At 37.5% G+C, this 24,485-nt stretch overlaps 1 protein-coding gene across 1 annotated transcript in view; it reads right to left on the bottom strand.

Annotated features, from left to right (window-relative positions):
- Positions 1-397: 397 nt before the first annotated feature.
- Positions 398-24,485, bottom strand: part of LVRN (laeverin) — a 73,352-nt gene continuing 49,264 nt past the window's right edge. Inside the window, exons 13-20 of the mRNA XM_025388134.1 lie at positions 23,145-23,200; positions 17,639-17,792; positions 16,084-16,178; positions 14,033-14,140; positions 13,136-13,303; positions 12,808-12,945; positions 5,818-5,893; positions 398-1,992 (exon numbers count right to left, since the gene is read on the bottom strand). Of these exons, the coding sequence (XP_025243919.1) occupies positions 1,852-1,992; positions 5,818-5,893; positions 12,808-12,945; positions 13,136-13,303; positions 14,033-14,140; positions 16,084-16,178; positions 17,639-17,792; positions 23,145-23,200 (936 nt within the window). The 3' untranslated portion in view covers positions 398-1,851. The remainder of the gene's footprint in view (positions 1,993-5,817; positions 5,894-12,807; positions 12,946-13,135; positions 13,304-14,032; positions 14,141-16,083; positions 16,179-17,638; positions 17,793-23,144; positions 23,201-24,485) is intronic.

The following is a 24,485-nucleotide window of genomic DNA, read 5'->3' as shown; positions in this document are numbered from 1 at the left end:
AGTTGGCTAGTTGTCATGGGAGAGGGTTCTTGATAAAAAGGATGAGTTCAGTCCTCTTCTCTCTTCTTTCTCTTGCCCTCTTGCCTTTCACCATGGGGGATGACACAGCAAGAAGGCCCTAGTGAGATGCAGGCCCCTGGACCTTGGAATCTCCAGCCTCCAGAATGATAAGAAACACATCTCTGTTCTTCACAAATTACCCAGTCTAAGGTATTCTGTGACAGCAGCACAAAATGGACGAAGACAGAGAGGAAGAGGAGGAAGAGAAAAGCAGTTGAGAGGACACATGAAGACAAAGTTATTGAAAGATGAGATTCATTATCAGAGGAAATATGGGAAATATAGAATGAGTGTTTAAGAAAAAAAACAGGAAAGTATCTCACCTACAACACTTTGAAGGCATGCAGATATTTTATTGCTGAAAATTTACATTTCTAAATTTGAAGAAATTCTCTGACCTGTGCTTTCGTTTGTCCACATGGTGAAGTCCCACAGCCTCCCCCTGACACTCAGGGAGAACCCTCTTGTGAAGCAAATATAAAAGCAAAATTTTGTTTCGTATTTTCATTTATGGCTGCCTTAACTTATACAAGAAATAGGAAAAACGTCTTAGGTCACATTGCTTTGAGCTTATGTAACATCTTTAAAGACTGTTAATTGATGTCACACTCCGTAACCTTTACAAATATCACCCTGAGGTGGAGATCTGTAGTTTTACCCCCATTCTACAAAAATAAAAATAAAATAAAAGATTAAATCATATGCACAAAGTCTATAAGAGGAATGATTGGCTTTAGTTGTCTTGTTTTAATCAAGCATGAGAAAACTAAGCTAATTCCATACACTGGGACTGACCAAAATGTGTAAAGTAAGTTAGTCCACATTACAAGTAGGTTCAATTTGGCCAAAAGACACCATGTTTCAAACTTAATCCCCTGAGTGCAAAACTGTAAGATTATGCTCCAGTTAGCCTGTAGTTCTGTTTCCTTCATTTCAGGATTCCTTTTGCCCTAAATAGTAGCCCATACTTGCTATTGTCTTTTGACATCATTATTTTCACTCATACGCTTAGGCCGAAAGGGTGTCCATCCCACTGGTGAATATACAATCAAGAGCTTCAGAGCAAAGCCTTCATCTCCACTGTGGCCTCCACCACAGCAAGCCTAAGTGCACTTCCATGGATCCTACAATCATTTGTCTTTTTGTGACACCATAAAATTCAGTAACTAGCAACGCGTGATTCAATGCAGGATATACTGTGGGAGAGAGAAATGGGCAGGAGAAGACACATTTCTTGCCTTTAGGGCTCGTTAAATTGTCTCCTCTTTCTTTTTCAACTGCTTTTCTTTGGCTCTTCTATCTTCCGTGAATATACTTTTTGAGTTTCTGTCTTTTCATATTGTCATGTTATCTTCTCATTAGTCTTTTCAATTTTCAATGTTGAACTAAATAAACCCTCGGGCCTCGCTAAACTGTTATTTCCCTCAGCAAAGAATGTGCTATTCATTAATGCCAATGATTTTATATTCCACTGGCCTTCACAACAAAATAAGCAAGACTTTCTTAGGTTAATTTGTTTTTACACAACATTTAAAGTGAATTCTGTGGGATTACAGCCCAACGTGAAGTGACATCTTTCCCAGAAATACAGCAGCATTGGCAAAATTGTCAGCAATCACCCAACCTCAGGGCCAAACATGACAATATGAGAAGAAAGGCACTCTGAGTAATAAATGTGACTGAAATACAAACAAAATGTATGGTTTTCCAGACTCATAAAGTATTGGAAGACAAAACTGTGAGCAAACTACATTATAATAGGCAAGAGGAGTGCTGAAAGATAGCCACAAGCTATGTGTTTCTCCTTAGCCATGCAGCCATCCTGGCACTTTGCTTCTTGTTTTTCAGATTTTCATTCTTTATTGTCTGTAATTTGGCATGAACGCTGATCCTCGAGTGTTCCTCCAACATGTTACTGAAAAACTGCTGCAGCTGGAAGGACAGAGAGACAGATGATCAGTGCAATCTAACTTCCCATTTGGACAAAACAAATATCTAAATGCTAAGCAGCAACATGATTTTGTAAATTGGTGATGATGGTTGGAATGAGTAGAAATGTATACTCCCAGATTATGTGTCCCTGGGGAGACTGTGACTGAGACAATGTGATGAACACCACACCTACCCCAAAGAAGCAGATGTAGACAGGAAGGTCCATGAAGCAGAAACTATGCCTTATTCATTGCTCTATTCCCAAAGCACATATTAAGTCTCAATGAATATTTACTGAAGGCAAATAGAGTGTTCTCTAAGATTTGCAGACAGAGATACAGTGAACCCCCTCACTTTTTTTAAATCTCAAAAGAAACTGAAACTTCCAAAGCTCAAAATTGGTACATAATAGTTGCATCTTTACAACTGTCATTCTTTATTTGAGAACACTTAGATAATGAATTCGTCCATTGGCTGAATTACCTCATTGGGTCAGGTCAAGCATTCAGTTATCAGAACATTTGTTGTAATATTACGTATAAGTCAGACTCCAAGTGAATAATAAGTTATATTCCAAAATATAAATAAGTTATAAGTTTTTTCAATTTTCATTTTACCAAAAGTCTCTTTTTGTATCAGTGGATTAGAACTCCAAACACTTACAGCCGTAAGATGAAGATGCGCATTCCAGTTCACAACAGCTCACTTCAACCCTAATATACTCAAAATTGCATAGTAATAGGGCTATCAAGCCTAATTACAATGTAAAAGAAATGTTTTAGGGAAAAGTAAGTTAAAGAGCCAGGAACAATCCTCCTCCACTCTTTCCTTCCCTGCTCACACCTGCCAGGAGGTGGTAACCAACAGCCCACAACTCCACATCACGGACAGTGTGCCCAGGATTGGGCTCCTGTAGTGGTGGGAGGGGAGTGGCGATGGTGTTTGGGCTTGTAGGTGGGCTTTATGTGTGCTTGAGAGTATGTCTAGCAGGGGAACATAAAAACCAGAGCCAGAGATGCGGAAGGTGTTTGAAAATTGTGCCTTTGGAGAGGGACAAGGGAGGCAAATGATTTCATTTTCACTTTCTTTTTTATTATTTATTTTAGATATTACCCTGTGAACTGATGCAGCCTAGCAGGACTGCTGGACATTAATAGTTGTTGGCAAGGATATTCATCTTAGCTCATTCATTTATTTTTTTAAATTGCAACAATTTAACTACTGCTAAATCCATTTTTCCAATTTTGAAAAGCTGTCAGTGACTAGAATTTTGAAATTTTGAAGATTGCTAAATTTATACGAACCTCATTTATTATTCATTAACAACAACAAAACTTCACTAGATTCTGTAGAGGCAAAGATTGAACTAATGAATTTTAGAAGATAAAAACACACACTGAATCTTGATTGGCGGAGCTTTTGTATCAGCATGTTCTGGCTGTAGTGTGCTTTTCTTTCCCTTGTCCAGGGAATCCCTGATAAATCAGGTCCTGACAGCTCAGCCTGAGGCAGGCCAAAACTCAAAAAAAGATAATTTCTTTGGGAATTAGCAGTTCTGCTTCTCTCATGATAACAATTATATGACTTCTACTTGTCCTTTTTTTTTGCTTAGGATCAAAGTTCAGGCCTTTATGACCTATACATGTATTTGTTTATTTGCTTAGGGAGAGTTGATTTACCTTTATTCACAAAGGCTCTTCTTGTTCTTATTAACATAGTTTCAGGCCCTGGTGTTTAATTTTAATCAATTTTATTGGGATTTAATTTATGTACAATAAACTAGATATACTTAAACTGCACAAGTCAGTGAATTTTGACCAATGTGTACCCCTTTGAAACCATAGACACAATCAAGTACATTTCCTCTACCCTGAAAAAGGGTCCTCAGGCCCTCTTGCAGTCCATCTCTCTCTGTCCCAGGCAACCACCGATCTGCCCTTTGTCACTATAGATCCATTTGCATTACCCAGAATGTGACTGGTTTCTTTTACCAAACATAATCACCTTGATATTCATCCCTGTTGCTACACAAATTTTAAAAATTTCAGGATAGTATTCCATTGTGTGGGTATATTACTTTTCCTTATTCATTTACCTATGGATGGGCATTTAGATGGTTTCCAGTTAACATTTAAAAAAACTGCCTGTTTCCTGACATGGTTGTGTCATGTTACATTCCTCCCAGCAGGATAAAAGAGTTCCAGTTGCTCCATATCTTTGCCACCATTTGGTACCATAAATCTGTCTAATTTTACTTACGCTACTGGGTGTGTACAGGTTGTATTTATATTGTATCCTTGTTTTACTTTGTGTGAAAGTATCTTTTTGTAGACATTTGCTTTTGTCCGCTTCGTTTACTTTCTGGTTACAGCCCTTTGTCCTTTCAGAACTTCCCCTTCCCCTTCCCAGTGCCTGTGACTTGGGTGGGGCTGTTCGACCCTGGCTAGACCAATCAGAGTATTCCATCTCCCCTGGACACAGTGATTGCTGCCTCTGACCCAAGTAGGACCAACCAAAGTGCTTTTTTTCAGGGCAGGAACTCTTGAAGCTGTGAGAAAGTATCCTTCCTTCTGCAGCTGGGAGTGCTGAGGATTATATAAGCAGGGAGCTATGCTTCTCTCCACATGGAAAAAGACTGCCTAATAAAAATTCAGCCTAGAGGAAAGCAAAGCCAGGAAACGGTAAGAATCTAGAATAGACAAAACTAAGATATCATCTCTGTCCTCAGGGAACTTATTGTAGCCTCATGGGGTAGACATATTTACCAGTGATTACACTATAAGGTAATAAGCACTATGGTAAAAATATATTCATAGGATTACTTGAAAGTATAGGTGAGGAAAGGGTATAAATCCTTCATTAAAAAGTTCCCAGAATAGATAACAGGAGCAGAATCTTAAAAGATGATTAGGAATTATCCAGCCAGGAACTGGGATGAGGAATGTTCTCTAGACAAAAAGTAGAGTGTTTCTGAAATCCAGAAAATGTGAAGCTATACAATAATTCAAGAAAATTTGTAAGTGGTACAGTATAGCTAGAGGAAATGTGTTTAGGGGTGTCTGTCCATCTCTCTTGCCGTCTGACACTTGGTGGTGAGGTGAGCAAAAATGAAGCCAAACTGTAGCATAGGGGCCAGATCATGAAGGGCCTCATGCTAATCACAGGATTTCAAAATTTCTTTGAAAAACTATGAAAAGCTACTGAAGCTCTGGAACACAGCAATGACTGGCAGTGATGGCAAAGGTGGGATAGAAGGAAGCCCAATCTGGGACAGGAACCCTGGGCGAGAGTCCCCTGCATTCAGGTGAGAAAGGATGAAGTGCCACCCTCCATGAACAGGTGATCTCTATTTCAGGAGGAGGATACAATTAAAAACACTTTTTCACAGTGATACAGCAGCAACAGAAGCATAGACTGTAATAATTCAGATAAGCATATTATTATTTTTAATTTTAGCAAGTCCAAATTGCATAAAAAGTGGTTTCCAGCCGGGCGCGGTGGCTCACGCCTGTAATCCCAGCACTTTGGGAGGCCGAGGCGGGCGGATCACAAGGTCAGGAGATCGAGACCACAGTGAAACCCCGTTTCTACTAAAAATACAAAAAATTAGCCAGGCGCGGTGGCGGGCGCCTGTAGTCCCAGCTACTCAGGAGGCTGAGGCAGGAGAATGGCGTGAACCCGGGAGGCGGAGCTTGCAGTGAGCCGAGATTGCGCCACTGCACTCCAGCCTGGGCGACAGAGCGAGACTCTGCCTCAAAAAAAAAAAAAAAAAAAAAAAGTGGTTTCTAAATTATCATTGTATTTCATAATATTTAAAGTGCTTACCTCCACAATCTGTAAATCTGTAGTTATGGCTCTCCCTATTGCATATATTAGATTGATCAATGATTGTGTGCCATACCTACAAGGCAATAAGATGTTAATCAAGGGTGGAAAGCATTTTGCAAAATAAAGCTATATTTTATACAGCAGATGAATGCCAAGTGTACGGCCCCTATTAATTCCTATGTCCCAAATCTAAGTAAAAACATGTATGAACTAGTTTAGTTTCATCTTTCAATAGAAAATCCTATTAACACTAAGGAAATATTGATAGTTAAATACTTATATGTGTTACACAAATCTGTTATCTAAATCTAAAAAGTTCTTCTTAAAAACAACCATTATCTATTAAAATGAGGTAGTTGGAATACATGTCACATGTCTCAATACAATTTCTAAAGGAATAAATAAATATATAAATTGTGTCCCGTAAAAAACAGTAGTTAATAGAGGATCCATTTCAGAACTGCTGACTAAAGCCCCCTGAATGTGTATTTAAAATGTTGTTTTGGTGCGTGCTTTTTTGGAGAGAAGATCCGTGTCTTCCGATGTTCTCTAAATGTTGGTGACCCTGAAGGCTGAGCACCATGGCCCTACCTGTGCTTGTTTCAATAGGTGTGGTAATGGAAACTTTCCCTCTAGTTTAGTGTCCCTGAATATCTAGCAAAAAAAATCTTAAAATAACTGTGAAGTATTGCTATGAAAAAACAGCAGATACTTACCTGCTCAAAGTGTGGCTGTAGTTAAAAAAGTAAATAAAAGACTTTTGGGTGCATTAAAAAAGAAAGAAAAATTAAAATAGGGTTATTATAATGGACTGACCAAGAGATGGTTGAATAGTTAATATAGACAATTGATTTACTTCAAAAATATGTACTTGAAATTAAAAATTATAAGAGTTAACTTTGGCATAATATACTAATAAAGGTGAGAGAAAATAGTGCTGCTGTTTTTCTAAGTTCCTAGCTGTAACTTACGCTGTGTCTACCTGAGCAACGTGAAGGACAATAGAATTCTGCATATAATTGAGGCAAGCGAAACTGTTTTTATGAAGAGTAAACATTTCTTAGTTCTCTATTTTAATTGGCCAACTAGGCAGAAAAAACCTATAAAATGACTCAAGAAACTTGAGTTCCAAAGAACTCAAATTCCAACCTTAAAAATAAAAATAGAAAACAGAGGAAATCTACCTATGGTGCTAAATGTGTTCATTTCTGCCAGACACAGGAGAAAGGTACCTGAGGAGGCAGGGCTGGGTTTGACATTACCTTGGAAAATTTATAAATTGTAAAAATGGAGAATAACAGATACTTAGAAGCATTGTTCTGGAGCGTAAATGAGATAATGTATATGGAAGCACCTATTAGATTAACTGGCACACTTCATTCCTTCCTGCTCTTGTCAACTTCGAGAGGGGCTATTTTTGAAACAGATGATTTATCATTCTTGTTGAGAGGGCAATCTCTTTCAAATATTACTCAACAAAACTGCATTACAAATAGTTTACCCCCATCAGTGTTCAAATACATTCTAATTAATATGAAGTCAAAAGCCAATATGAGTCAATATAGTAATCCTTTTTAAAAAGTTGATAACATCTAACATTAGTGTGGGAACAGTGATTTCAGTACTCCAGTCTGGCTCTCCTTTCTGCCCCTCCCTCTTCTCACATTACCCCTCCCTTCATCTCCCCTGCCATGTCAGATTCCTTCTGGCAAGGATGGCCACACGGCAAGCATGGGGACACCAAGGCATCCAGCCTGATCCATGCCATGGGAACAGACTCCCCAGTGCTTGGACCCTCCACTCTGATAACCTCTCACTTTGCTTGTGCTCCTGTTTAGCCTTTTCGGCTGTGTTCCCCATCACGAAATACAACCAACTAGAAGTGAAAATGATTCCATGTTTTTAAGCTTAAGACTTTAAGCAATATAATAACATGTGGAGAAAAAAAATCAAGTGCTTAATAAGAGGGTAAGATTCATTTTGGACAGGATGAGTTTAAAACTGATCATACTCTGTATTCTATATTGAGATAAAACTGGCTTTTCTGTATGCTGTGAAGCCCATTTAACAGAGATAATAATGGCACAAATAATGCTTCTACCACATCCATTGAAAAGTCCCAAAAATACTATTGCTTCATCTCTATTCATATGCTTCCATAGGACCTATTCATAGCTATGTGTACCTACTGACTTTTCTGTAACTTGAAATATAGCTCCATGACCAATGGAGTCTTTCTCATTGGAATGAGTATTCAAGAGATCATCTTTGGCCCAATAATTAACTAAATTTTCTGACACCAACCAGTGCAATGCCCTGTACATGACAGTGAGGGGCAAGACCAAGCCAAAAGTTGTTTTATTCAATCAAATATTCCAAAATGTATTTCCAGATTAGGCTTCCTGGGAAGAATTCTGGGCCTGGCTGAAAGGAACAGCGGTTCCTGCGCCGCTATTGGCAATATACCCAACTCCAACATGTGCCTTGGTGTGGAGACGATGTCTATGAGCTTGCCTGCATGTCACTGTGAGACATATGCCCATCAGTGCTCTGAGATAAGGGAGGGATATACTCAAAACCACAGCGCTGGTCACTTCATGCTTAGGGCCAAGCTGGACATAAGATGGTATTTTTTTGTTTTTGCATTTAGGCAAGCTGCCTCTGCCAGCCTGTCTCTCACCCTGTAGAAATGGAGCATAAGATCCCAGCAAGATACCACCTTATGGGAGGGGTGCAAAGCCGCTCTGCTCGTACTCCCCCTGATTCTAGCTCCCACAGCCAAGACCAAACCAGCAACCAAAAGCTCAACACATTAAAAAGCAAAAACAAAAATAAAATGAAAACTTCTGGAATAAGAAGTAGATTATTCAAACTTTTTCATAAAAAAGCAACTGACTATGGGCAGAGGGAAGGATGAATATGCACAGCACAGAGGATTTTTAGGGTAGTGAAAGTATTCCGTATGATGCTACAATGGTGAATATGCATCATTATACATTAATACATCAACACCCATAGAATGTGCAACACCAAGAGTAAACCCTAATGTAAACTAGGGACTTTGGGTGATAATGATGTGCCTGTTTATGTTAATCAATTATAGTACAGCTATGAGCCACATAACAATGTTTCAGTCAACAATGGACAACATTAAAAAGGAGCCGAAAAATTCTTATCCCCTAGCAATGTCATAGTCATTGTAACATTGTAGCATAATGCATTACCTTTTCTATGTTTAGATATGTTTAAATACACAAATACTGGCTGGGCGTGGTGGCTCACGCCTGTAATCCCAGCACTTTGGGAGGCCGAGGCGGGTGGATCACGAGGTCAGGAGATCAAGACCATCCTGGCTAACACAGTGAAACCCTGTCTCTACTAAAAAAGACAAAAAAATTAGCCAGACGTGGTGGCAGGCGCCTGTAGTCCCAGCTACTCGGGAGGCTGAGGCAGGAGAATGGTGTGAACCCAGGAGGCGGAACTTGCAGTGAGCCGAGATGGTGCCACTATATTCCAGCCTGGGCGACAGGGCGAGACTCCCTCTCAAAAAACAAAAAACTAAAAACAAACAAACAAAAAAACCACAAATACTTACAGTTGTGTTACTACTGCTTCCAGTATTCAGTAACATGCTGTACAGGTTTGTAAACTAGGAGCAATAGACTATACCCTAGAACCCAGGTGTGTGGTAGGCTCTACCATCTAGGTTTGTGTAAGTACAGTCTATGCTGTTCACACAAAGACTAAATCATCTAAGGATGCATTTCTCAGAATGTATTTCTGTTGTTAATCAACATGTGATGGTAAATGTGTGGCTTTGATGCAGGATGTTGATAGAGGGGGAGCTTGTGCCTGTGTGCTGACAGGGATATATGGGAACTCTGCTCAATTTTGCTGTGAACTTAAAACTATCCTAAAAAATTAAGTTTATTAATTTTTTAAAAATCAACTGAAAAGCCACTTCATTTATTTAAACATTTTCTGGAATTGAGATAAATAAATCACATCATGAGAAGGGCTTTCTAAGTAAAACAAATTTAAAATATTTGAACAAATCTTGGCATCTCAAAATGTTTAAAGGATATAGCATATCTTTAAAAAAAATAGAATTTTGTTCTTGTTGCCTACTCAGGCTGGAGGGCAATGGGTCGATCTTGGCTCACTGTAACCTCTGCCTCCCGGGTTCAAGCGATTCTCCTGTCTTGGCTTTCCGAGTAGCTGGGATTGCAGGCATGTGCCACCATGCCTGGCTACTTTCGTATTTTTAGTAAAGACGGTGTTTCTCCCTGTTGGTCAGGCTGGTCATGAACTCCCGACCTCAGGTGATCTGCCTGCCTTGGCCTCCCAAAGTGCTGGGATTATTATAGGCTTGAGCCACTGAAAATGTAGATGAGGCATTAGTTAAGAACACATTGAAAGATTAAATATTTTCAGTAGTACTCTCAAAAAAAAAAAAATTATGAAGTATGCATTTTCTTACTTAGGAGGAAGTAAATAGAGAGCCAGGAATCAGAGCCAGGGGACACGCTTTCTAATTCAAGTTTGTTTATTTACTAGGTATTGACTTTAAGTTATTTAACTTCTGAGTCTTGGTTATTAATTGGTAATTATTTTATGGGTGGCTGTGAAAACTGTAATTATTGCATATATAAACACATTATTTTGTTTTTTAATTTTTTGGTAGAAGTAGAGTCTTGCTATGTTGCCCAGCCTGTTCTCAAACTCCTGGGCTATAATGATCCTCCTGCTTTGGCCTCGCAAAGTGCTGGGATTATAGGCATGAGCCACCATGCCCAGACTAAACATGTTATTTTAAAGAACAACATCAATGTGTGTTTTTCATTCTAAACATGAGACTCTAATACTGCTGAGGGATGTTATCAATAACATAAAAATAGAAATTGATAATATTGAGAAAAAAATAAAGTGAAGGATATAGGGACTTGTAATAAAGCACATACATCATATTATCTCACTAAGATAATAATAATGAACATTAAACATTTATTGTGTGCCAATCACCTTAAATAGCACATTATTAAATTATCTTAAAGCCTATTCATTATTATCCTCATTTTATGAATGAGAAAGCTGAAGCTTAGGTTAAAAATCTTGTTTAAGGTTACATATTTAGCACTCTCCTTATCCTATGCTTGATCTGATTCTAGATTCTATTGCCTTAACTCTTTGACATACCATGTCTCTAGTGGATACATGAAAAACTAAAGCACAATAAATAAAAGGACAAAGGACAGTAATGAAGAGACACTTTCTATAGTTCTTAGAGGAAGAAACCACCACTTTGCTATACTGCTCTAGTTAAGTCTATCCCCATCCCCCAGTTCTAGAACTGACCCCAATAGTGTTAACACACTGTCATAATCAGGACAGCCTGTGTGTGTGTTTCACATACGACACCAGTTAGAAACAGGACATCACCAATGAAGAGCACACAAAATAAAACTCCTTCACATGATATTCAGGGCCTGTTATCACCCATCCTTCTCTCTGACCCTCAACTTACCTTCCCACCCCATCTCCTCTCCAGTGCGCTAAGCTCCTGCCAGTTACTGTGACTAGTCCCAAGTTGGCCTCCCAGCTCTGCCTCCAGGCATTTCCTGATGTTCTGTCCTCCAGGAAGAAGGAGGAGATTTGCAACTATGCTTGTTCAAATCACATGCACATCCCTTTCTTCCCCTTAAATCCCCAAAAGCCCTTGTCATCTCTCCTCTACAGCATTTATCAGATACCAAGTCCTAATCCCTTTACATCTCCAATAACAATTTGAACTGCATCTTGATGTAGAAAAACTAAAACTTTTTATTACTAGAAAGAATCTTACATTTATCGAATACATCTATTATTCTATAGAAGAAGAAAACAAGGCCTAAATGTTAACTAATGGGTTTTTTAAAGTTTCAGAACCAAATGAGAGGGTTGGAAAATTTTGTTTCTCCCATCTGTCTTTCTTCTGGAACAACTGGTCTACTGGCAAAATGACGTTTTGTTTACATCAGCATATCCCAAGCTGGAGTTTGGAAGAACTACACCTAGAAGATGTTGTGTAGTCAAACTGTATGGAAAACTCTAAGTTTTCTTCTGCAGGGCTTCTTGGATACTTTATAATGCTAAAATGCACTGTGAGTCTGCAAAAGTGAGGGTTAAAACAGTTTCAGAACTGAGGGAGCTATTGTCTCCATCTGTCCCAAAAGGTTTTTCATCCCCATCTTCACGAGTAGCATACAGTGGAATATGTGTAAGAAAAACGAAGTGCTAACTTGTTAGTGATCAGTCACATTTTAGCAAATTCAGTATAGATACTTTCCATATCATTAATATAAAATTTAATCTGGCATAAGCATTTTTACTTATAATTTTATACTACCTTTATCATTACATTAGGACTAGTGACATACATATTATCATGTCAAATATATCTGTTTAATTAGTGATAATTAAATATTCAGATGTAAAAAGAACTAAGTAAATGTTCCTGTGCCATTTTGACTATAAATAAAATTTTAATTATTAAGTTGAACTTTTATTTCCTTCTTACAATCCATAAATAATGTTACTGTCTATTCAAACAAAAGTGTTAGCAAAATTGAGCAAAACTGCTGACTATAAACTAAGCCCTAAAAACAAATGCATAAGATGTAGAGAGCAAATTAATTTGAGTCTGAAACACTTTTTGTGCAGAATGTGCAAGAAAAGTGAACTAAGGCAAATTTATCAGAAGTAGCATAGGCATCTATTTTATGAGTATGGCATGTTGTCAACTAAAAGATAAAAATATTCAAGCCATAGTTAAAAGTTCATGCATTGCTCTTCCATAACACAGGCAGTTTGTAGTGAGACTAAACGAAGGAAAAATGATCACTTTTCTAGTCAATGCAAAGGACTTTTGTGACCCAGCTAGACTACAGCTGAGCTTCCAGCGCCAAACCAGTGACCTAAATGAAAGAAAGGTCTCACTCTCCTTCTTACCTTTTACTCACAGCTTGCCAGTTGTCGACTAAGAAGTCTTTTGCGACATACCGGCCAACTTCAGATGCTGCCACAATCTCAATTACATTTGTTGCATTAGAAGTGAATGGAGATGTGCTGATGGCATACTCCATAAATCTGCAAAAGTGCATTTGCAAAAAATACATTTTAAACATCCAACCTAAAGAGTTAATTTAAATAAATGAAATCAAAATCGCATGGTTCTAAGATGGTGCAGCACAAATATGCATCGTTTTAATACTTACATTAGCACATTTCTATTTTTTTCCATTTCCAGGAACTTTCAAGGTAAGTTGAGCATAATCACCTGTTAAGTATCCATGGGTCTTTGCTGCAGCTCATTGCATAAGCAAGTTGAATCTTTTCTTCTTCCTTTGTTGTATTAGTGTAAGTATTTAACAAGATGTCCCACTCTTTATCACTTCCCAAGGCAATGCCATAACATAAAACCACATCTTTAATTGGATAAGGTATTCTGTAAAATATAACATAAAATGATATTTTTCATAGTAGTTTTGTTTCCCCAGGTTATCAAATTTTAGAGTATGAATCTAGAAAAAATATTTGTAGTCACAGATATAAAGGTCAAAAGTAGGAATCTAGAGAGGCAATTGTCAGAACTGTCATTAGCATTAATTCCATGAGAAGAGATCATCAATTCCAAACTAATGGGCTTTAAGAAAGAAGGAAATTAGAATAGTATAGAGTATATTGATAATACAAGTTGGTCTTGTATCTCATATCTCATTATCACATTTCCTAAGAGTCCATCTGAGGTGGTATATTAAAGGTAATAAAACCAAAATGAGAGTCTCAGCGCTCAGTGAGGCAACAAACTAAGAGAGAGATGGAGAGGGAGGTGCTCTGCTGCACTCATAGATATAACAATCACAAACAATCATAAAGAACAACCTATTAAGACTCAAATCAAGCAGAGACAGCTCCAAATAAGTGCTTATTGGAAGAATGCATTGGCAGTGAAAGGTCCTAGGTGACAATTCATTGTATAAATTCTAGTCTATTGTTATACACAGACCCACATTAAACACTGGTTTTTTTAAAAAGGTATTTGAAAAGAATAGTAGGAGAGAGCGCCTAACCAAGTGAAAGCAAAACACTCATTCCCACAGTGAGTACATCAAAAAGGGAAATTGCTGGTGCTTAAATAGGACAAAAACAAGAGGAATTACAATATTACTCTTACTCATTTTCTGGATGGTCCACCCATTTAGTGAAGAGTTCTTTTGACAGCTGAAGGCAGTCTTCAAGGCCCAACCAACACGCAGTTCCAAAAAGTTTTCCCAGTGATATTCTTGAAGAAAAAGTCAAAGAAAAACAGTTTATTTTGCATTACCACCTTCATTTTCTCTGCTTCCAAAAATGTGTGTTTCATAAAAAGATGGGTATTTTTAAATATCCTTTCAATGACATTGGGTTTGTTTAAAAAAATTGCTTTTGTGGATGACAGAGATATTTAAGATTCAGAGAAATATTTACTGAGAGGCTCCTAGGCACCAAAAAAAGCTCCTAAGACCAGTATTTTTTGAAAGTGAGAAACAAATTACTGCCATCCTTCATCTCCCTCAAACACACATGGGTGTACACACACTCCACAGCTGTTGTCAATTTATTTTTCCTCTCTTTTACTAGAATTGCCTTATGGATAAAAAATGATTTTAGAGTATCTGATCTAATAGACTTTAAAATAAAGTTCTTTCTCTATACAAGAAAGGGAAAGGGAAGAGTTCATTTCTCCCCTTCTACAATTTGCTTTCTCTTGCTTTAGTGTGTTTCTTCTACTCCTCCTTGCTGTTATATACATGTTCAGAAGAAGAATAAAGGTATTTGGTTGGTTTGGTTTGTTTTTACAGCTGAGCAGGGGTATACACTGTACTTTAAAACAAAATAAGTTCAAAAGAATAGAGTGAAGACCAATAATAAATCCAGGTAAGTGATGCCTTGTGGTCCCTACTCCAGTTTGGGGTCAGGGTAAAGAAACCCAAATTGGCCATAGGTTTCCAGAAAATGCAAGCGCCAAATCTCTGTTACTCCATCTTCCAGTTTCAACCCAGCCTGGCCTGACCTTCTGATAAGCTGAAGAGGAATGTGTAAGGGTGGAGGTCCTCTGAGAGACAGTTCAAGGTATTCATTTACGTACTCTACTCACTCCCTCTCCTCACCCATCCTAATCTAAAGCTGGTAACAACAAGCTGGAGTTCTGTGGAAGTGCAGTCGAACTCCCTAGAGCTGCTCTGAAGAGAACTGTCCCTGGGATGCTATAAAGAGTAGGCTGCTTCAGTCCGATTTAGGAGAGCCAAGGATATGTCTGGTTAACAAATATGCTGCCTGATTGAGCACACTTTTGCCTTCCCATTCATTCATACAAATTGCCTAGCCACTCTCAATCCCAGCTATTCCTTACCATTGTCCACCTACTCATCCATTACATTTTATGTCCTTCCAGTCACATCCCTTAGCACTAAAATTTCTGCCCTCCCAGAATAGTACTATTGAGTCAGAATAATCATACTTTGTATATTTTGTATTTCTTGCTTGGTCTAATTGATTTGAACTTGATGTTGGCCAGAAGTTGTAGGTATAATCCCTATCCTGTTACTGGCTACAGAGTCCCTCCCTAAATCTAGAGACCATCCTATGCACAAAACTTAGGACACAAGGAAGACGGAAATACTACCACCCCATTTTGCCTCTTGCCTCCTTCCTAGACCACCATGACAATGTGCTTACTCTCCTCACCAAACTGGTAATATAAAAGTCATTTGTGATACTAACCTGTGCTCACACACAGTGACTGATCTATATCACTGTCCACCTACCTCATCTTATCTGCATAATGACTGAATTTATGTTAACAATAATATACAGAGGGGACCTTTTCCCCTGTGGCTTCCCCATGCCCTTCAACTCACTGGTATAGGCTAGCTTTGCTTAGCACACCTTCACCAATGGTAGGAAACATTTATAATTTCAATCAGTAGTCTAGGCTTTGAGAACATAGAGCTGTAAGTTCCTATGTGTACATGCACATGCTTTGCAGGTAAATTAAGATCTAAAACGACTATTTTCTGTTAGAATGCATGTAGCCCACCAACCTCTGAGCTATTGTTCTCAAATAATAATAGCATATAAAATATCTCAATGAATAACAGGTATGAAGGTTTTATTTTATTACTTCTGGAAGCCTATTAATATGAATGCGTTTTATTCAATTATCACTTCTGAAAACATACTTACAGAGCTAAGTAGTCATCTTGTAATGCCAACACATTTTCACGAATTATAGTTGAATAAATATTCCATATTAAATTAAGTCTCTTTAATAGGTACTTCTATAAACAACAAAGAAAATACACCATTAATTCTGGCTTGCAAACACTGAATTTTCACTGTGTTCTATTTATTTATCTGAAAAGACATTGATAGGCAAGTGGCAGATACTTCTTCAGAAATTATCTTTATCTGTTACTAAATATATAACTGGTTTATTTTTTAACCTTTTTGGGTTTAGTTCCATTTTACATAAAACGTGGTTTACCATAATACCAATGTTACAGTGTATTATGAGGATTAAATAATATAATATATTGCAAGCACATTGCCTGGCACAAAGCAATAACTCAAAAAAAATTAGCTATAATTATCATTTAACATCATTGCATACATTTCCAGTTATGTTCAAAACAGAGAAGAAATGTAAAAATATAAAACAGTCTTTCTACCATAAAACATCCATACTAAGTATACATTCCTCAAAAAAAAAAAAAAAAAAAGAACTGGTTTATGTCCTGGACAAACCGAAGCCCTAATTTTAAAATCAACATAAGCTATCAGCTGGTAAATATAAAATTATAGAAGTTAGACATTTACTAATATATCCCTAAGAATTAACTAGATGCTGTTCATTGAAATTCTTTAAAAACAAGTATTAGTTTTACTTCTTTACCCAGAACAAGTCATCAGATGTTATCAATGAGCCTCCTCAATTTCACCAAAATTTTAGTGCCTTCTTTTATTAATCACCATCCCAAGGTCAGCTAAATTCCCGTTGGTACTTTGGCCACTAGGAAAAAGAAAGTCTGGGACCATTAGAGGTATTTGTGATCTCACCCTCCGAATGGCCCAGAAATTCACTTGAAATCATCACCTAACATACTTTTTGGTTTGTGTGACCCGTAACTCCCCAAAGAGGGCTACCTAACTTTTGCTTTGATTTCACCTTTGCTATTTTTTCTTGTAATTACTGTTTAAGATCTAACAATGGAAAATATATTTTTAAATTTATGATGGCATGTCATTTCTCTGTTCAGTAATTCTAATTTCTCCCTTTCAAAAGATCAAAAGCATCTTCAAATTTTTACATTTTCTGGAACATATCTCTCTGGATTTAAGTGCTGTTCCTATGAGTCAGAATATTGCAATTATAGACACAGAGTTGTTACAATTCATTCTGGTTACCTAACAATCTCTTAGGAAAATAGTTGCTAATAAATACTATTCTTTTCCCTAAAAAAACAGTCATACCATTTCCATCCACTTCTGGTTTCTTAGGACACACTGTCACTTCACCAAGAATGAAGTACCCTTCCAAACCTCACTCATCTCCTAGACCAGGTCTATGACTAAGGTATTTTCTTCCAAGATCAATCAGCCATTGTTAAGGAAATGGATATATATATATGGAACTAAGACTATTACTTTGGAAAAGACCTGTCTCACAGATGCTGGCTAAAATATGAAAAAGAAGAAGAGAGGATTTATTTAAAAACTACATAAGAAAGAATGAAATTACCTTTAATAATGGGTATATATCATAGTTGTTCACATCAGAAACAAGATCCCTGGTTACCAAGTTTACCAAGACTGTATGCCATACTATAATTTCATCTTCTTCAGCAAGGTACTTGGTTAACTCAAGTGCTGTTTCAATTTCAATATAATTGTTTCTGTTTGATTTAAAAACACACACACTCAAAAAACCTTCACTTGCTAAGTAATTTGCATGCGTTCGATATTTGTTCCATGATTCAATGCCTGACTTCAATAAGGCATGTGAATAAGTCAAGAAATGAGAAGGTAATTGTCTCATCTTATAGAAAGAATGAAACCCAAGCAAAGTTGACAGGCCTTCCATTTCAATTTGGTACTTTCAAGTGTCCAAAGTCTTGAAGGCTAGAGAAAATTCAGGCCAAATGTTGGACTGATTATTAGGAAATAGAGCAGTTATGCATTCTGTATGCATTCTTGTGACAGCATAGTTTGCATTCAACAAGTATTAATTAGAAGTCATTCTCTATCTAATGCTCTGACAGCTGCTGATGTGCACACCAACTACAGGCATACCTCAGAGATATTGTGGATTCTGTTTCAGACACAATAAAGCAAATATCATAATAAAGCAAGTCACACAGATTTTTTTATTTTCCAGTGCATATAAAACTTATGTTTACACTATACTGTAGCCTATTAAGTAGCAATGGCATTATGTCTAAGAAAAACAGTATGCACACCTTAATTTAAAAGTAGTTTACTGTCAACAAATGCTAACAACAATCTGAGACTTCAGCCAGTCATAACCTTGGCTGCTAACTGATCAGGGTGGTAGTTGTGGAAGCTGGGGTGACTATGGCAATTTCTTAAAATAAGCAACAATAAAGTTTGCCACATTGCTCAGTTTCCTTTCACAAAAGATTCCTCTGTAGTATGCAATGCTGTTTAACAGCATTTTACCCACAGCAAAACTTCTTTCAAAATTGGAGTCAATCCTGTCACACACCCTGCTGCTACTTTAACAACTAAGTATACATAATATTCTCAATCCTTTGATGTCATTTCAACAATGGTCATAGCATCTTCACCAGGATTAGATTCTTTCTCAAGAAACAACTTTCCTTGCTCGTCCATAAGAAGCAACTTCTAATTCACTCAAGTTTGATCATGAGATTGCAGCAATTCAGTCGCATCTTCAGGCTCCACTTCTAATTCTAGTTCTATTGCTATTCCCACTGTATCTGAAGTGACTTCCTCTACTGAAATCCTAACCCCTTGAAGTCATCAATGAGGATTGAAAACTTCCTCAAAACTCCTGTTTGTATTGATTTTTTTTTACCTCCTTTCATGCATCACAAATGTTCGTAATGGCATTTGGAATGATTCATCCCTTCCAGAAGATTTGCAATTTACTTTGGCCAGATTCATCAGAAGGATCATTATCTATGGAAGCTATAGCCTTATAAAATATATTTCTTAAATAGTAAGAGTTAAAAGAAAGAAAGAAATTACTCCTTGATCTATGGACTGAAGAATTGATGTTATGTTAGTAGGCATGAAAACAGCATTAATCTTGTACATCTCCATCATAGTGCTTGTGTAATCAAGTGCATCGTCAATGAGCAGTAATATTTTGGAAGGAACCTTCTTTTTTTTTTTTCCTGAGCAGTAGATCTAAGCGATGGGCTTAAAATATTCAGCACACCATACTGTAAACAGATATGCTGTCATTCAGGCTTTGTTTTTCCACTTACAGAGCACAAGCAGAGTTGATTTAGGTAATGTTTAAGGACACTAGGATTTACAGAATGGTAAATGAGCATGGGCTTCGACTTAAAGCTACCAGCTGCATTAGCCCCTAATAAGAGAGTCAGCTTGTCCTTTGAAACTTTGAAGCCAGGCATTGACTTGTCCTCTCTAGCTATAAAAGGCCTAGAGGGCATCTTCTTCCTATATAAGACTGTTTCATATTGAAAAACCTGTTGTTGGGACAAAAAACCAAACACCGCATGTTCTCACTCATAGATGGGAATTGAACAATGAGAACACTTGGACACAGGAAGGGGAACATCACACCCTGGGGCCTGTCCTGGGGTAGGGGGAGGGGGGAGGGATAGCATTAGGAGATATACCTAATGTAAATGACAAGTTAATGGGTGCAGCACACCAACATGGCACATGTATACATAGGTAACAAACCTGCATGTTGTGCACATGTACCCTAGAACTTAAAATATAATAATACTAAAAAAAAAAAAAAAAACAGAAAAACCTGTTGTTTGGTGCAGCCGTTTTTTGTTTTTTTTTTTTGAAATGGACTTTCGCTCTGCACCCAGGCTGGAGTGCAGTGGCACGATCTCAGCTCACTGCAAGCTCTGCCTCCCAGGTTCACACCGTTCTCCTGCCTCAGCCTCCTGAGTAGCTGGGACCACAGGGGCACGCCACCACACCAGGCTAATTTTTTGTATTTTTAGTTGAGACGGGGTTTCACCATGGTCTCGATCTCCTGACCTCGTGATCTGCCTGCCTCAGCCTCCCAAAGTCCTGGGATTATAGGCGTGAGCCACTGCGCCCGGTGGTGCAGCCATTTTAACAATTATCTTACCTAGATTTTCTGGATAACTTACTATAACTTCTACATCAACATTTGCTGCTTCACCATGTACTTTGTTGTGGAGATGGCTTTTTTCCTTAATCTTCATGAACTAACCTCTGCTAGCTTTAAACTAGCACCTTTTCCTGTACCTTCCTCACCTCTGTTAGCCTAAATAGAATTGAAGAGAGTTAGGACCTTGCTCTGGATTAGGCTTTGGTTTAAGGGAATACTGTGGCCGGTTTGATCTTTTATTCAAATCACTGAAACTTTCTCCTTATCAGCAATAAGGCTGTTTCACTTTTTAAAAAAAAATCATTCATGTATTCACTAGAGTAGTACTTTTTAATTTCCTTCAAGAACTTATCCTTTGCATCTACAATTTGGCTGTTTGGTGCAAGAGGCCTAGTTTCAGCCTATCTCAGTTTCAACATGCCTTCCTCACTAAACTTAATCATTTCTAGCTTTTGATTTAAAGTGAAAGATGCAGGACTCCCCCTTTTACTTAAACCCCTAAAGGCCATTGTAGGGTTATTAATTGGCCTAATTTTATTTTATTTTTTATTTTTAGACAGAGTCTCGCTCTGTCACCCAGGCTGGAGTGCAGTTGCGTGATCTCAGCTCATTGCAAGCTCTGCCTCCTGGGTTCATTCCTTTCTCCTGCCTCAGCCTCCCATGTAGCTGGGATTACAGGTGCCCACCACCATGCCCAGCTAATTTTTTTGTATTTTTAGTAGAGACGTGGTTTGCACCGTGTTAGCCAGGATGGTCTTGACCCCCTGATCTCACAATCTGCCCGCCTTGGCCTCCCAAAGTGCTGGGATTACAGGCGTGAGTCACCGCACCCGGCCCTAATTTCAATATTACTGATTCTCAGGGAATGGAAAGGCCAAAGAAGAGGGAGAGAGATGGAGGAATGGCTAGCCAGTGGAGCAGTCAGAACACACACAATTATTAAGTTTGCAGCCTTATACAGGCACAATTCATTGCACCCCAAAACAATTACAGTCATAACATCAACAATTCCTGTTCACAGATTACTGTAACAGATATAACAATAATGAAAAAGTTTGAAATATTGTAAGAATTACTAAAATGTGACCCAGAGACATAACATGAGCACATGCTGCTGGAAAATGATGCCGATAGACTTGCTTGACTCAGGGTTGCCACAAATCTTTAATTTGTAACAAATGCAATATCTGTGAAGTCTCAAAGCGAAGCACAATAAAACAAGGTATGCCTGTAGTACATATGACACTGCACTTGCCTACCATTGAGGAGCTTCAATGAAGAGCTGAGACTTATGCATAAGAAACCAGTAATGAAAAGTCCCAGAAAAGGCAGTGAATACTGTAAAGTAGCAAACAAGGAAAATATGCATGTAGAAATGTCAGGGATAAGATAGAAAAGTCAAGGAAGGCTTCATGGAGGAGAAACTTGGGAAGAGCAGTGAAGGATGCATAGGATTAAAATAGGTAGAAAAAGAGGAGGGCAGCCCAGGACAAATAAGATAAGGTGGGAATTAGTGTGATGGGCAGATGAAGCTAACTGAGGCAGGGGATTTCCTTTGTGTATAGTGAGAAATAGGGCCTAATAGGTAAGTCGGCTCAAGCCTGTGCAGATCCTTGAATGTCAGGATGAAGAGTTTAGGTGGAAAGGTACTCTAGGCATTTAAACAATTGGAAAAGCATAATGAAATTGACGTCTAACAATTTTATTGCAATAGTGTTACAGAAGACAGAATGAAATTCAAAAGGACTGAAGACAGGAGGCTAATCTAATAGGCCAGGCAAGAGATGAAGAAAGCTTGGCTTAGTGTGGAAGCAGTGAAAGTGGTAAAGTGAGCCTCCGAAAGACATTTCTAAGAATGAAGAGATAAGACTTGGTGACTGTGCATGTAAGATGAAGTAAAGAGAGGAATCAAGGATATCTCTGAGGTTTCAAGTTTGGGTGATGAAAAGAAGAGTACCTTTGCCATGCAGGGAGAAATTGATAGCAAGAGCAAGGTAGAGACAAAAATGAAGTTCAGGGTTTAAGGTACTGAATTCATATGACCACAGGATAAACCTAAGACAGGAGGAAAGATAAGTAACAATGTAGATTTGGAAGTCATCAACATGTTCTTCCACAAACATTTACTGAGGACCTTACATCTGCTGGCACTCTACAGATACGCAATAAAATGGTCACCAAAACCCAAGAGTGAATGAGTTATCAAACGAAAGATAGAAGAAAGTAATATAACCATGATTGGTCCTAAGAAGCTCACAGTAGTAGAAGAGGAGTCAGATACACAAGGAGAACCAGGTTTGCATATCAGAGTCTAAGGAAGCCAAAATGACATTTTAGGAGGATGTAGTCAATTATAGTAAAGTCATGGTGATCTTAGAGAGAGAGAAATTTCAGCAAAGTATTAGACAAGGAAATATACTGCAAGTCACAGAGGGAAAAAGGAGTAAAGAAGGATAAAATAAGTAGACATTTACTCAAGCAATATGTCTGGCTAAAGAAAGAAAAAATACTAGATAATTTACTACATATATTCCTAATTTTATTGACTGAAAATTTAAACTCTGAATATTTATTAATTTACCTGGTTATAAACACTTAGCAGCATATCTTACACTGAGTAAATCTAATATAAATAAAATAAATAATTGTGCAATATATTAAAATACAGGCGAGACTGCATTAAAATTGTAGCCATCACCTTTGGATAACAGAAATCACTGCCAAATCTCAATTGGTAGTCTTTTTATTTCCAGCAACTCATTATATTATAAAATTCCATTGCAGCTACAGAATTGCATCCTATTCTGAATCAGTTATGGCCTATATATACTAAATAATCAAATTCATAGTGATGAAGCTATTATTTTTATAAAGGTCTCGAGGTATATTCTAAAACCATGAAAGAAGAAAATATACTCACTTAGACAAGGAAAAGGCATCATCAATCAACTGCAGTCTGTGAATAACAGGAATAGCCTGCAGAATTAGACCCAAATATGTCCAGAAGAAGATGAGAACATTTTTCAGTAACATTTTCAAAATAACAACAATTTAAAGATTACTGCTGCCTATAAAACACCTTCATGTGAATTATCTCATCTGCAGAGAAACAATAATTACTGAGGATAGTCCCCATAATTTATTTATCATATATCTGTTTTTTAAATAAATGAACCCTCTGGATATCAATCATAAGGTTTAAATATAGCAGAGAGTTTTGCCAAAATACTCTGGAAACATATCATGTTAAAAAATAAAATAGGCAACCAATTTTAAAAGGCCTCTCCAAACCAAGTATACATTAAATTGTATTTCAACATCCAAATTATTTTCAGGGACGTTTTTGGCATAGAAGCCCTTAAATAAGTATTATTTAGTGCTCTTTTGGTAACATTGAGGTACTATAATTTTTCACATGGTATTTATCTTAAGATTTTACTGATGTGACAGAATGCCACCAACAGTTCCCTTTATATCTGTGGAATGGCAGGGGCCAATTGCCAGTGTAATTCTTTAGACTCCTATTTGAATTCCCTGGCATTGCCAGGCCATAAGACTCTGCTGTCAGCTCAGTCGCTAAGGGGGCCCAAGGCCTCCTACATCATACCTTCAGCACCTCTCAGCACTGTGATCTATTTGGTTCAAAAACTTTATCTTCACAGCATTTCTTTAAGGGTCCGAGCAAGTCAAGTTAAATTCTTCAGCTGGTATAGTCTAATTTCTTTTCTGGCAATACTAACACGTTTTCTAGATTAATATTAATCATAAAGATTCTCTTTTATTTGCTCACCAATTATGTTGTAGAAATAATTTGCCTCTGTTTTTCAATAAGTAAATCTACAATGGTTTCAATAAATCATTACTATAATGGTATAACCTCGTGCTTTCATGGCTTAGAATGCCCTTCAAAATGTAATAAGAATTTAGACGTTTTGAAAAGATTTGAAAAGAAAATATTATTGTAAGTGGCCTTTGTAGCTTTATTCAAAATCCCAATAATTTGTTTTAATTACAGAATATGTTATGAATCCCTGAATTGTGTCAGGCCTTTGTTAAACATAATACATATATTATCTTATTTAATTTTCACGATAAACCTTTAAGTTTGGTATATTACACCCATTATTACACATATAAGAAATTGAGGTACAACCAGGATGCCTTCTCTAGCCTTTTAATGGTTGATCTTTCTGTTAGGAAGAGACTCCACCTCCACTCCCACCCCTCACCTCCAGGAATACTGAAGAGAGTTTTTTGTTTG

This window comes from Theropithecus gelada, chromosome 6 (assembly GCF_003255815.1).
Source record: "Theropithecus gelada isolate Dixy chromosome 6, Tgel_1.0, whole genome shotgun sequence".
NCBI classification, from domain to species: Eukaryota; Metazoa; Chordata; class Mammalia; order Primates; family Cercopithecidae; genus Theropithecus; species Theropithecus gelada.
Note: the sequence above shows the minus strand (reverse complement) of the source record. Positions and strands in the feature narration are given on the sequence as shown.